At 47.4% G+C, this 13552-nt stretch overlaps 1 protein-coding gene across 1 annotated transcript in view; it reads left to right on the plus strand.

The window, feature by feature from the left end:
• HS1BP3 (HCLS1 binding protein 3) overlaps positions 1-13552 on the plus strand; it is a 532368-nt gene that overhangs the window by 210238 nt on the left and 308578 nt on the right. Inside the window, exon 3 of the mRNA XM_078647732.1 lies at positions 1123-1330. Within this exon, the coding sequence (XP_078503858.1) occupies positions 1123-1330 (208 nt within the window). The remainder of the gene's footprint in view (positions 1-1122; positions 1331-13552) is intronic.

Below are 13552 nucleotides of genomic sequence, written 5' to 3' on the forward strand. Positions count from 1 at the left end.
AGGTGTGCCAGAATAATATCCTCTGCAACAACACTACACTCAGATTCTAGACGAGAAGCCAAAGCAAGTCTCAAGATGCATAGTTGGAAATATCAGGTCTCAGCAGCGGTGATGGCTGATAGAGGAGCAAACGGCAGCTCATTCTCAAGTATAGTTCCCTGATTCCTCAGGGCTGAAATAGATGGGCCAAAAATCATGGGTGCAAATTGTTGATCCCTATAACTCAGCACCTTGATCATACTGACTATTAACTTTAGAATGTTCTGTTGCATCCAAGAAACAATGAAATAGGCACTTAGCGTGATCGGAGCGTCCTGCAACACGGTAGGTATGTCTGAAGTACTTGTGTTGGTTCTTAGAAAGATCTATGTGTTTGATCCATAGATGTTATATTGCTGCTTGTGACTACAGATAACCTGTCCACACGGCTAACACAGATGTTAAGCAATGCTAAACCTGCTGAGGAGACTTGAGGTACCGTTGAACTAATCACTAGCAATAGAGGTAAGACGATGGACCATGATTTGCCAGAGTTTTCTGTGTTCTGCTTCACACGCCTTCTCAACCTAGAGCAGCCTACACGATTGAGTTTTTGGCAGAGACGCAATCTGTCGTTGTTGTTTCAGTGGTCTCCCACTAAAATGTGCCTGTCTTTTTGTCTGAATAGTCTTGCTTTGCATAGTCTGTACTCAAGTGTTTTCGGTAGCATCCTTTGTGTCTTAAACTGTACCTTCAAATATTTAGCGGTGTGCATTTAAACTCATCTGGGTGTTATGGTCATCTTCTGAGAATGTGTAGCCAGTCAATATCCAACTATCTTTCAATGCAGACTTCAGTTGTTTCTTTTACAGAAGATAAATTACATTTTTCTTTTTATCTTGCGCTTCTTTGACTCTCCTTTGTATCTCTCTGCTACATCCTTAGGGTGAAGTCGCCCCTCAGACCTCACACAGATTTAGGAACAAAGGGAAGTGCTTGCTTCATAAATGTTCCAGCCTAATTGGTGTCTTCAGTGAACACTACATTGCTAAAATATAGCCCTAATTGCGCATATGTATTATGCTTACTACTTATCTTACCACATCTGTAATCATTTTTAATTTGCAATCTTTCCTGGTCCAGGTATCTAAGAAGTACAGCGAAATTGAGGAATTTTACCAGAAACTGGCTCTGCGTTATCCACAGATACCTCTACCCGCGGTACCTCGCAAGGTGTTGTTTGTTGGAGAGACGGATATCCGGGAACGAAAAACAACCTTCGATGAGATCATGAGGTTCATCTCAAAGGAGGAGATCCTTGCTAACAGTGCAGAGTTTCTGGAATTCTTAGGTAACTGGAAAAATACTGTCTAAAATGCGGAATATAAATGCTATTGAATATTCACAAGTGGAAAGTCCCAGTCATAAACTGTTATTGATCTCAGCATTACAGTTTCTGATTTCAGAACCTGTTGTACGAGCACAGACCTGTTTGGAGAGGGTAGCTCCATATACATGCTAGAGTTAACAAACTAGGGCACTTATTGATGATCAGGAATTTTCGTTGGGTAGCACACTCACTTTTACAGTACTCCAAAAATCAGTTTTAGACTGAAATAAGCAATTTGCTTTCGAGATATATGAACATCAGCAGTAGAAATCAAGTGATTATTTTACACTAATAAAGGTAAGTAACCAGGAGCCCCACGGACGCCGTGTGCAGTGTGGGAACACGACCACTGGATCAATGCAAGTCAATTGGTAAGTTGCAGTTGCAATTTTAAAGAAAAAGGACCCTTCCCAGTGGACCCTGAAGAAACCCCGTGGAAGACAGAAGGTTGGAGAGCCACCGCACCTGTAGATACCTTATGAACCAGGATACCTGCCCCAGGGGAGTCGGGTGCATAGGAGTGAAGTGGTGTCGAAACCGCAGTCGAACCCAATTAGGGACTTCAGGAAGATGCCACTGCTGGAGAAGGAGAGAGTGTCCGGTGGAACCCAAAGGTGGCTTCAAGTGTAGAAGTACCTGAAAGCAGAGAGGACAGAGTCTATACCACTTGGAAGTGACAAGGAAGCACGGAAGACGCATGGCCACCGATGTCGGGTAGTGCAGGAGAGTTGACTGTGACCTTGGAGCTGCAGCTGTGAGGACCAGGCGACGCAGTAGAAGACCAGGAGCCATTGACAAGCTGATCCACATCGTATGCCGAGAGCTGAGGGGTCGGTGTCCGTCGGGAGCACCAACAAGCCTTGGCAACTGCAGACAATGTAGAAAGCAAAGAAGGTGCATTATCCGGACCATCAAGGTCCAGGTTACCCACCACGAGTAGGGGAGTCAGGGGAGGCCCGAACAATCAGGGTAGGCCAAAGAATGGAAAGATTTTTTTTTTGTTGAAATATTTTTATTAACATTTCTGTAATAGAAACTCAATGCATTACATGACGTGAAATTAGCTTTATTTCATGTGATAAACGACATTGGGTATTTCAATCATTTCTCTGGATTGATGTCTATCTTATATTCAATACAAAAATTTCGGTAGCCAATGTCAATAGGCCAAAGAATTCAAAGATGACCCTCAAGAGGATTCACAGGGCAGAGGCACTGGAGTTGCGAGAGGACCTTGAGCAGCTCACCAAAGAAGCAGGCCCTCGATGCAAGTATTGTGATGAGGACGAAGATCTTGGTCACTGCAGATGCTTGTGCTTAGGGCTACTTAGAGCCTGAAGATCTTGGTGGAAGGTAGGCAACAAGCCGTTGCAAGTCGACGCGGTGCACAGGGGTTCGGTTCCTGTGGCTCCGACGAGGGATACTGGCCTCAAACTTGGTGAATGGACAGGTCAGGCTTCGAGGGATGTGAATAACCACCACCTCTGTTGCTGAGCCTATCGGAGTCTGTGGGAGCCCAAGATGATCAGACCCGTCAGCTTAGTTACAGTGCCTGCAGATGCAGGGAAGTGACTCCATCACTTCAAGGGAGATTCATTCAGGTGTCTTTGGATGCCCATGGGCCTTGGAATTTCCTGTATGGTGTACAGGCATGGACGTTGCAGCAGACGAGCAGGGCGAGGATTTCAGGAGCAGCAGGAGTCTTTCTGGTTGCAGCCTTGAAGTCCAGAGTGCCCAGACAGCTGAAGAAGTGGTGTCTGAAATTAATCTTGTCCCACGACGAATCTAGGGACCCACCCTCAAGTAAGCCCTTAAGTACCCTAAGGAAAGGGTTGGGCCAATTAAGAGTCCCTCCTTAAGGAGGGGCTGGACATGGGGGACGATTATCCCCGGTCCTTTGTCCAGTTTTGAGCCAGAGCGGGAGCCAAAGGCTCCCTGAACTGGTTTGGACTGGACTATGCATGGAGGGCACCAAGTGTGCCCTGCACACAGGCTATGTGGCACTGGCAAGCTACCCTACCCTGCCCCAATACATTAAACACTGTCTGGGAGATGGTCACACCTCCCTGTGACAGTATACCTATTGTGCCGCCTTCCCCTGCTCGAGCTTGGCTATGCAGCAGGAGGGTAGAAACGTGTCTCTGGCTGGCAGCAGCCCTAGCTCGCTGTTTGGGTCTGGAAGAGCACCGAGGGCCTCCCAAAGGAGCTTTACGGTGCATGGAATCATTCCTCCCACAGGGTATGATTCCAACGTGTTTCATACCAAACATGATAGGATTTGTTACAGCCAGTTTCGAGAAGGGCATCCCGTAATTACGCCTTGCCCCTTCTATATGTTTTATGGATGTCTCACAACCCAGGAGAATGGATTCTGTAGAATCTAGGGGTGTCATACTCATGCAGGGGCACCCTCACACTTAGAACCTAGCACCCTACCTTCAGGATTGAAAGGCCTGCTCTAGGGGTGACTGATAGGTTTTAAGTGCAGTGACCATAGATATAGGGAAACCTATATCTTTCATAAGTGGTGTTAGCACCAGCTTACACAGGCTGCAATGGCAGGCCTGTAGTTACAATTTGAGTGGTCTCCCATGGGTGGCATAATACATGCTTCCGCCCGCTTCAGCCCAGGGTACCTTAGAACCATATACTAATTTACTGGGGACTGATAAGTGTATACCAGTGTCTAATCTGGGATGTACCCAAGTACTTACCGTACCAATTTAGGAGAAAAAGCACAGAGACTGGGGTCCTGATTAGCAGGATCCCAGTCAGACTAGTCAGAAACAGCATTACATCAAGCAAAAAGTGGGGGTACCATAAAAGCAGATTCTACTTTCCTACACTCGCTTTTTGGGCTCACACTCGGTTTGACCTTCCTGGCAGAGGGAGGTAACACCTCTTCCAACAGTAATCCCTTTTGTGTTACTTCCTGAATCGTTCACATCAGGAGCGCAGAAGACCAGCAGTCGTAAACAGTGACAAAAAAACTTTGACCAACAAAGTGGCAACTTTCTAAAGTTGTCATTTACTTAAAAGTTACATTAAATTTGACTTGTGCATCACATCAGGCTTAATGTAACAATTATTTTAATACCTTGAAGTACCAACTTTATTAGTGCCCATCAGACGTTAGCCCAGCTGTGTTGTCAGCATTTAACCCTGTACTCGCCAATGGGGCTACTAGCCTTTCTCCAGCAAAAATGTCTATTTTTGGTTATTATCTTACGAACATGTTCTACTTTTAATATACTGCACCCTGCATTGGGGCTCAATAGGCCTGCCTTGGGGGTCATTTATATATATTGAAAAGGACAGTCTTGACTTTGTCATGGTATTAAATTGCAAAGTCAAGTTAGCAATTTGAAAACTGCTCTGCATATTATGGAGAGATGGTCCTTGACTGACTTTCCAAAATACCTTATTAAAGAATTCAATCGTGGCGTGCTGCTAAAGGGTCAGACACAAGTATTCAATACAAACAAAGGTTTTAATAGGTTGTGTGTTGCCAAAGGGTATTGAATTCTTTAATAAGGTATTTTGGAAAGTCAGTCAAGAACCATCTCTCCATAATATATTGTACCCAGGTCCTGTGACACCTATTGGGTTACCCCATTACTTCATAAAGGTAACAGTGACAGGCTGGGAGACATGCTTTACTTTTTCACACTGGTGGTGGCACAGTAAGTGCTGCAGTCCACAAGAAACATTTAATTTACAGGCCCTAGGTACCCCTGGTATCATATACTAGAGACTTATAAATAAGTTAACTGATTCTAGTTATGGGTGAACCTATCAAACACACGCATTTTAATGGTCGGAGCACTGGCACGGAGGTCTGGTTAGCAGGGCTCTGTACCTTCAGAGTCGAAAAACTAGCAGCATCAGTCCAAAACTTTGGGGGTGATCATGCAAAAGAGGCAATGCACTGTCTCACAGTTTTCACAAAATGGTATTGTTGGGAAAGCTGCTGGATACTTGTCAATATAAAAATATAAAACTACAAACATTGGTCGAAAGCAAAAATATATTTTGGTCTCGTAAAAGCATACATTGCCAGAGCCATCCTTGGCACTTAATAGAACTACTTTGTGGTCTCGATTCACAAAGAACATCCACACTCTTAGTTGAGGTTCCGTAGCCATGGCGGAATCTCCACACTCATGGCCGGATCTCCGCACTTCAGTTTCCCATTGCAGATATCCCGCCAAAGGTGCGGAGAACCCGCCACGACTGAGGAGCTTTCACCACAAGTGCGGAGGCTCTTTCTGATCCGAAGCCTATGTGTGGATGTCCTCCTTATGAAGTTAGCACTTGAATTAAGTGGGCTGATCTACTGCCCTGTACCCTGTAGTGAGTGGAATAAAAATGTGAGTGACATAAGTAGCAGACCAATAGATGAAGAGGGCTGGCTGAAAGTCCCTATAAGTAAGTTTGTTATACATATAATTTATGTAAATTAAAAAAGGTTTTTGAAAGCGCCAGACTTAAAAAGAACTCAGCAGAATTACCTCTGGATGAGGCCTCTCCCTGTGCAGTGCAGCCAGATATAGTTTGGGAACATGCACATGTGGGATGGCCGAGCAGGAATGCGTAGTCAATTGGTGCAAAATCCTTTTGCCTGTTACTTCCTGCAACCCAGATGCCAGAGAGGGTCTGTCAGCCTTTGATATTCTCCAATGGCACAAACAGTTCCTTCAACCGACTTGTAGAGTAGAAGAAAGTGCATCAAAGGTGCCAATCTCTAGAAGATATTAGGAACATTATCAAAAGTTATCCAGGCTGTCAAGCTATCCAGGCTGAATGAAGGCTGATAGCCAGAAACCGGTCCTTGGATGCTTGATTCCGGTCTGGGAAAGACATGGCTTGGTAGTTCGGACTGGACTGTTCCCATGAGGCACAGGGTCAGAGCTGATTTGCATATAGCCAGTGTCTAACCCAGGGTGGTGTGGAGTGCAAAAAAACGATGGATTTAGGCCCAGATCCTTGTACTGGGGTGAATGTATGACATTGTTCTACATTCTGTCCATCAACTTTGTTTTTTGCAATTTTCACCCGAGTAGGCTGGGTATGCTCAGACGTGAGTCCCAGGCTCTCCACACCACTGGAGTCAAGCTATCCAGGCTGAATGAAGGCTGATAGCCAGAAACCGGTCCTTGGATGCTTGATTCCGGTCTGGGAAAGACATGGCTTGGTAGTTCGGACTGGACTGTTCCCATGAGGCACAGGGTCAGAGCTGATTTGCATATAGCCAGTGTCTAACCCAGGGTGGTGTGGAGTGCAAAAAAACGATGGATTTAGGCCCAGATCCTTGTACTGGGGTGAATGTATGACATTGTTCTACATTCTGTCCTTCAACTTTGTTTTTTGCAATTTTCACCCCGAGTAGGCTGGGTATGCTCAGACGTGAGTCCCAGGCTCTCCACACCACTGGAGTCAAGCTATCCAGGCTGAATGAAGGCTGATAGCCTGAAACCGGTCCTTGGATGCTTGATTCCGGTCTGGGAATGACATGGCTTGGTAGTTCGGACTGGACTGTTCCCATGAGGCACAGGGTCAGAGCTGATTTGCATATAGCCAGTGTCTAACCCAGGGTGGTGTGGAGTGCAAAAAAACGATGGATTTAGGCCCAGATCCTTGTACTGGGGTGAATGTATGACATTGTTCTACATTCTGTCCATCAACTTTGTTTTTTGCAATTTTCACCCCGAGTAGGCTGGGTATGCTCAGACGTGAGTCCCAGGCTCTCCATACCACTGGAGTCAAGCTATCCAGGCTGAATGAAGGCTGATAGCCAGAAACCGGTCCTTGGATGCTTGATTCCGGTCTGGGGAAAGACATGGCTTAGTAGTTCGGACTGGACTGTTCCCATGAGGCACAGGGTCAGAGCTGATTTGCATATAGCCAGTGTCTAACCCAGGGTGGTGTGGCGTGCAAAAAAAACGATGGATTTAGGCCCAGATCCTTGTACTGGGGTGAATGTATGACATTGTTCTACATTCTGTCCATCAACTTTGTTTTTTGCAATTTTCACCCCGAGTAGGCTGGGTATGCTCAGACGTGAGTCCCAGGCTCTCCACACCACTGGAGTCAAGCTATCCAGGCTGAATGAAGGCTGATAGCCTGAAACCGGTCCTTGGATGCTTGATTCCGGTCTGGGAATGACATGGCTTGGTAGTTCGGACTGGACTGTTCCCATGAGGCACAGGGTCAGAGCTGATTTGCATATAGCCAGTGTCTAACCCAGGGTGGTGTGGAGTGCAAAAAAACGATGGATTTAGGCCCAGATCCTTGTACTGAGGTGAATGTATGACATTGTTCTACATTCTGTCCATCAACTTTGTTTTTTGCAATTTTCACCCCGAGTAGGCTGGGTATGCTCAGACGTGAGTCCCAGGCTCTCCATACCACTGGAGTCAAGCTATCCAGGCTGAATGAAGGCTGATAGCCAGAAACCGGTCCTTGGATGCTTGATTCTGGTCTGGGGAAAGACATGGCTTAGTAGTTCGGACTGGACTGTTCCCATGAGGCACAGGGTCAGAGCTGATTTGCATATAGCCAGTGTCTAACCCAGGGTGGTGTGGCGTGCAAAAAAAACGATGGATTGAGGCCCAGATCCTTGTACTGGGGTGAATGTATGACATGGTTCTACATTCTGTCCATCAACTTTGTTTTTTGCAATTTTCACCCCGAGTAGGCTGGGTATGCTCAGACGTGAGTCCCAGGCTCTCCACACCACTGGACTCAAGCTATCCAGGCTGAATGAAGGCTGATAGCCAGAAATCGGTCCTTGGATGCTTGATTCCGGTCTGGGAAAGACATGGCTTGGTAGTTCGGACTGGACTGTTCCCATGAGGCACAGGGTCAGAGCTGATTTGCATATAGCCAGTGTCTTACCCAGGGTGGTGTGGAGTGCAAAAAAACGGTGGATTTAGGCCCAGATCCTTGTACTGGGGTGAATGTATGACATTGTTCTACATTCTGTCCATCAACTTTGTTTTTTGCAATTTTCACCCCGAGTAGGCTGGATATGCTCAGACGTGAGTCCCAGGCTCTCCAAACCACTGGAGTCAAGCTATCCAGGCTGAATGAAGGCTGATAGCCAGAAACCGGTCCTTGGATGCTTGATTCCGGTCTGGGAAAGACATGGCTTGGTAGTTCGGACTGGACTGTTCCCATGAGGCACAGGGTCAGAGCTGATTTGCATATAGCCAGTGTCTAACCCAGGGTGGTGTGGAGTGCAAAAAAACGATGGATTTAGGCCCAGATCCTTGTACTGGGGTGAATGTATGACATTGTTCTACATTCTGTCCATCAACTTTGTTTTTTGCAATTTTCACCCCGAGTAGGCTGGGTATGCTCAGACGTGAGTCCCAGGCTCTGCACACCACTGGAGTCAAGCTATCCAGGCTGAATGAAGGCTGATAGCCAGAAACCGGTCCTTGGATGCTTGATTCCGGTCTGGGAAAGACATGGCTTGGTAGTTCGGACTGGACTGTTCCCATGAGGCACAGGGTCAGAGCTGATTTGCATATAGCCAGTGTCTAACCCAGGGTGGTGTGGAGTGCAAAAAAACGATGGATTTAGGCCCAGATACTGGTACTGGGGTGAATGTATGACATTGTCCTACATTCTGTCCATCAACTTTGTTTTTTGCAATTTTCACCCCGAGTAGGCTGGGTATGCTCAGACGTGAGTCCCAGGCTCTCCAACCACTGGAGTCAAGCTATCCAGGCTGAATGAAGGCTGATAGCCAGAAACCGGTCCTTGGATGCTTGATTCCGGTCTGGGAAAGACATGGCTTGGTAGTTCGGACTGGACTGTTCCCATGAGGCACAGGGTCAGAGCTGATTTGCATATAGCCAGTGTCTAACCCAGGGTGGTGTGGAGTGCAAAAAAACGATGGATTTAGGCCCAGATCCTTGTACTGGGGTGAATGTATGACATTGTTCTACATTCTGTCCATCAACTTTGTTTTTTGCAATTTTCACCCCGAGTAGGCTGGGTATGCTCAGACGTTAGTCCCAGGCTCTCCACACCACTGGAGTCAAGCTATCCAGGCTGAATGAAGGCTGATAGCCAGAAACCGGTCCTTGGATGCTTGATTCCGGTCTGGGAAAGGCATGGCTTGGTAGTTCGGACTGGACTGTTCCCATGAGGCACAGGGTCAGAGCTGATTTGCATATAGCCAGTGTCTAACCCAGGGTGGTGTGGAGTGCAAAAAAAGCGATGGATTTAGGCCCAGATCCTTGTACTGGGGTGAATGTATGACATTGTTCTACATTCTGTCCATCAACTTTGTTTTTTGCAATTTTCACCCAGAGTAGGCTGGGTATGCTCAGACGTGAGTCCCAGGCTCTCCAACCACTGGAGTCAAGGTATCCAGGCTGAATGAAGGCTGATAGCCAGAAACCGGTCCTTGGATGCTTGATTCCGGTCTGGGAAAGACATGGCTTGGTAGTTCGGACTGGACTGTTCCCATGAGGCACAGGGTCAGAGCTGATTTGCATATAGCCAGTGTCTAACCCAGGGTGGTGTGGAGTGCAAAAAAACGATGGATTTAGGCCCAGATCCTTGTACTGGGGTGAATGTATGACATTGTTCTACATTCTGTCCATCAACTTTGTTTTTTGCAATTTTCACCCCGAGTAGGCTGGGTATGCTCAGACGTGAGTCCCAGGCTCTCCACACCACTGGAGTCAAGCTATCCAGGCTGAATGAAGGCTGATAGCCTGAAACCGGTCCTTGGATGCTTGATTCCGGTCTGGGAATGACATGGCTTGGTAGTTCGGACTGGACTGTTCCCATGAGGCACAGGGTCAGAGCTGATTTGCATATAGCCAGTGTCTAACCCAGGGTGGTGTGGAGTGCAAATAAATGATGGATTTAGGCCCAGATCCTTGTACTGGGGTGAATGTATGACATTGTTCTACATTCTGTCCATCAACTTTGTTTTTTGCAATTTTCACCCCGAGTAGGCTGGGTATGCTCAGACGTGAGTCCCAGGCTCTCCATACCACTGGAGTCAAGCTATCCAGGCTGAATGAAGGCTGATAGCCAGAAACCGGTCCTTGGATGCTTGATTCCGGTCTGGGGAAAGACATGGCTTAGTAGTTCGGACTGGACTGTTCCCATGAGGCACAGGGTCAGAGCTGATTTGCATATAGCCAGTGTCTAACCCAGGGTGGTGTGGAGTGCAAAAAAAACGATGGATTTAGGCCCAGATCCTTGTACTGGGGTGAATGTATGACATTGTTCTACATTCTGTCCATCAACTTTGTTTTTTACAATTTTCACCCCGAGAAGGCTGGGTATGCTCAGACGTGAGTCCCAGGCTCTCCACACCACTGGAGTCAAGCTATCCAGGCTGAATGAAGGCTGATAGCCAGAAACTGGTCCTTGGATGCTTGATTCCGGTCTGGGAAAGACATGGCTTGGTAGTTCGGACTGGACTGTTCCCATGAGGCACAGGGTCAGAGCTGATTTGCATATAGCCAGTGTCTAACCCAGGGTGGTGTGGAGTGCAAAAAAACGATGGATTTAGGCCCAGATCCTTGTACTGGGGTGAATGTATGACATTGTTCTACATTCTGTCCATCAACTTTGTTTTTTGCAATTTTCACCCCGAGTAGGCTGGGTATGCTCAGACGTGAGTCCCAGGCTCTCCACACCACTGGAGTCAAGCTATCCAGGCTGAATGAAGGCTGATAGCCAGAAATCGGTCCTTGGATGCTTGATTCCGGTCTGGGAAAGACATGGCTTGGTAGTTCGGACTGGACTGTTCCCATGAGGCACAGGGTTAGAGCTGATTTGCATATAGCCAGTGTCTTACCCAGGGTGGTGTGGAGTGCAAAAAAACGGTGGATTTAGGCCCAGATCCTTGTACTGGGGTGAATGTATGACATTGTTCTACATTCTGTCCATCAACTTTGTTTTTTGCAATTTTCACCCCGAGTAGGCTGGATATGCTCAGACGTGAGTCCCAGGCTCTCCAAACCACTGGAGTCAAGCTATCCAGGCTGAATGAAGGCTGATAGCCAGAAACCGGTCCTTGGATGCTTGATTCCGGTCTGGGAAAGACATGGCTTGGTAGTTCGGACTCGACTGTTCCCATGAGGCACAGGGTCAGAGCTGATTTGCATATAGCCAGTGTCTAACCCAGGGTGGTGTGGAGTGCAAAAAAACGATGGATTTAGGCCCAGATCCTGGTACTGGGGTGAATGTATGACATTGTCCTACATTCTGTCCATCAACTTTGTTTTTTGCAATTTTCACCCCGAGTAGGCTGGGTATGCTCAGACGTGAGTCCCAGGCTCTCCAACCACTGGAGTCAAGCTATCCAGGCTGAATGAAGGCTGATAGCCAGAAACCGGTCCTTGGATGCTTGATTCCGGTCTGGGAAAGACATGGCTTGGTAGTTTGGACTGGACTGTTCCCATGAGGCACAGGGTCAGAGCTGATTTGCATATAGCCAGTGTCTAACCCAGGGTGGTGTGGAGTGCAAAAAAACGATGGATTTAGGCCCAGATCCTTGTACTGGGGTGAATGTATTACATTGTTCTACATTTTGTCCATCAACTTTGTTTTTTGCAATTTTCACCCCGAGTAGGCTGGGTATGCTCAGACGTGAGTCCCAGGCTCTCCACACCACTGGAGTCAAGCTATTCAGGCTGAATGAAGGCTGATAGCCAGAAACCGGTCCTTGGATGCTTGATTCCGGTCTGGGAAAGACATGGCTTGGTAGTTCGGACTGGACTGTTCCCATGAGGCACAGGGTCAGAGCTGATTTGCATATAGCCAGTGTCTAACCCAGGGTGGTGTGGAGTGCAAAAAAACGATGGATTTAGGCCCAGATCCCTGTACTGGGGTGAATGTATGACATTGTTCTACATTCTGTCCATCAACTTTGTTTTTTGCAATTTTCACCCCGAGTAGGCTGGGTATGCTCAGACGTGAGTCCCAGGCTCTCCACACCACTGGAGTCAAGCTATCCAGGCTGAATGAAGGCTGATAGCCAGAAACCGGTCCTTGGATGCTTGATTCCGGTCTGGGAAAGACATGGCTTGGTAGTTCGGACTCGACTGTTCCCATGAGGCACAGGGTCAGAGCTGATTTGCATATAGCCAGTGTCTAACCCAGGGTGGTGTGGAGTGCAAAAAAACTATGGATTTAGGCCCAGATCCTTGTACTGGGGTGAATGTATGACATTGTCCTACATTCTGTCCATCAACTTTGTTTTTTGCAATTTTCACCCCGAGTAGGCTGGGTATGCTCAGACGTGAGTCCCAGGCTCTCCACACCACTGGAGTCAAGCTATCCAGGCTGAATGAAGGCTGATAGCCAGAAACCGGTCCTTGGATGCTTGATTCCGGTCTGGGAAAGACATGGTTTGGTAGTTCGGACTGGACTGTTCCCATGAGGCACAGGGTCAGAGCTGATTTGCATATAGCCAGTGTCTAACCCAGGGTGGTGTGGAGTGCAAAAAAACGATGGATTTAGGCCCAGATCCTTGTACTGGGGTGAATGTATGACATTGTTCTACATTCTGTCCATCAACTTTGTTTTTTGCAATTTTCACCCCGAGTAGGCTGGGTATGCTCAGACATGAGTCCCAGGCTCTCCACACCACTGGAGTCAAGCTATCCAGGCTGAATGAAGGCTGATAGCCAGAAACCGGTCCTTGGATGCTTGATTCCGGTCTGGGAAAGACATGGCTTGGTAGTTCGGACTGGACTGTTCCCATGAGGCACAGGGTCAGAGCTGATTTGCATATAGCCAGTGTCTAACCCAGGGTGGTGTGGAGTGCAAAAAAACGATGGATTTAGGCCCAGATCCTTGTACTGGGGTGAATGTATGACATTGTCCTACATTCTGTCCATCAACTTTGTTTTTTGCAATTTTCACCCCGAGTAGGCTGGGTATGCTCAGACGTGAGTCCCAGGCTCTCCACACCACTAGAGTCAAGCTATCCAGGCTGAATGAAGGCTGATAGCCAGAAACCGGTACTTGGATGCTTGATTCCGGTCTGGGAAAGACATGGCTTGGTAGTTCGGACTGGACTGTTCCCATGAGGCACAGGGTCAGAGCTGATTTGCATATAGCCAGTGTCTAACCCAGGGTGGTGTGGAGTGCAAAAAAAGCGATGGATTTAGGCCCAGATCCTTGTACTGGGGTGAATGTATG

Source organism: Lissotriton helveticus, chromosome 6, assembly GCF_964261635.1.
Source record: "Lissotriton helveticus chromosome 6, aLisHel1.1, whole genome shotgun sequence".
In the NCBI taxonomy this organism is placed as follows: Eukaryota; Metazoa; Chordata; class Amphibia; order Caudata; family Salamandridae; genus Lissotriton; species Lissotriton helveticus.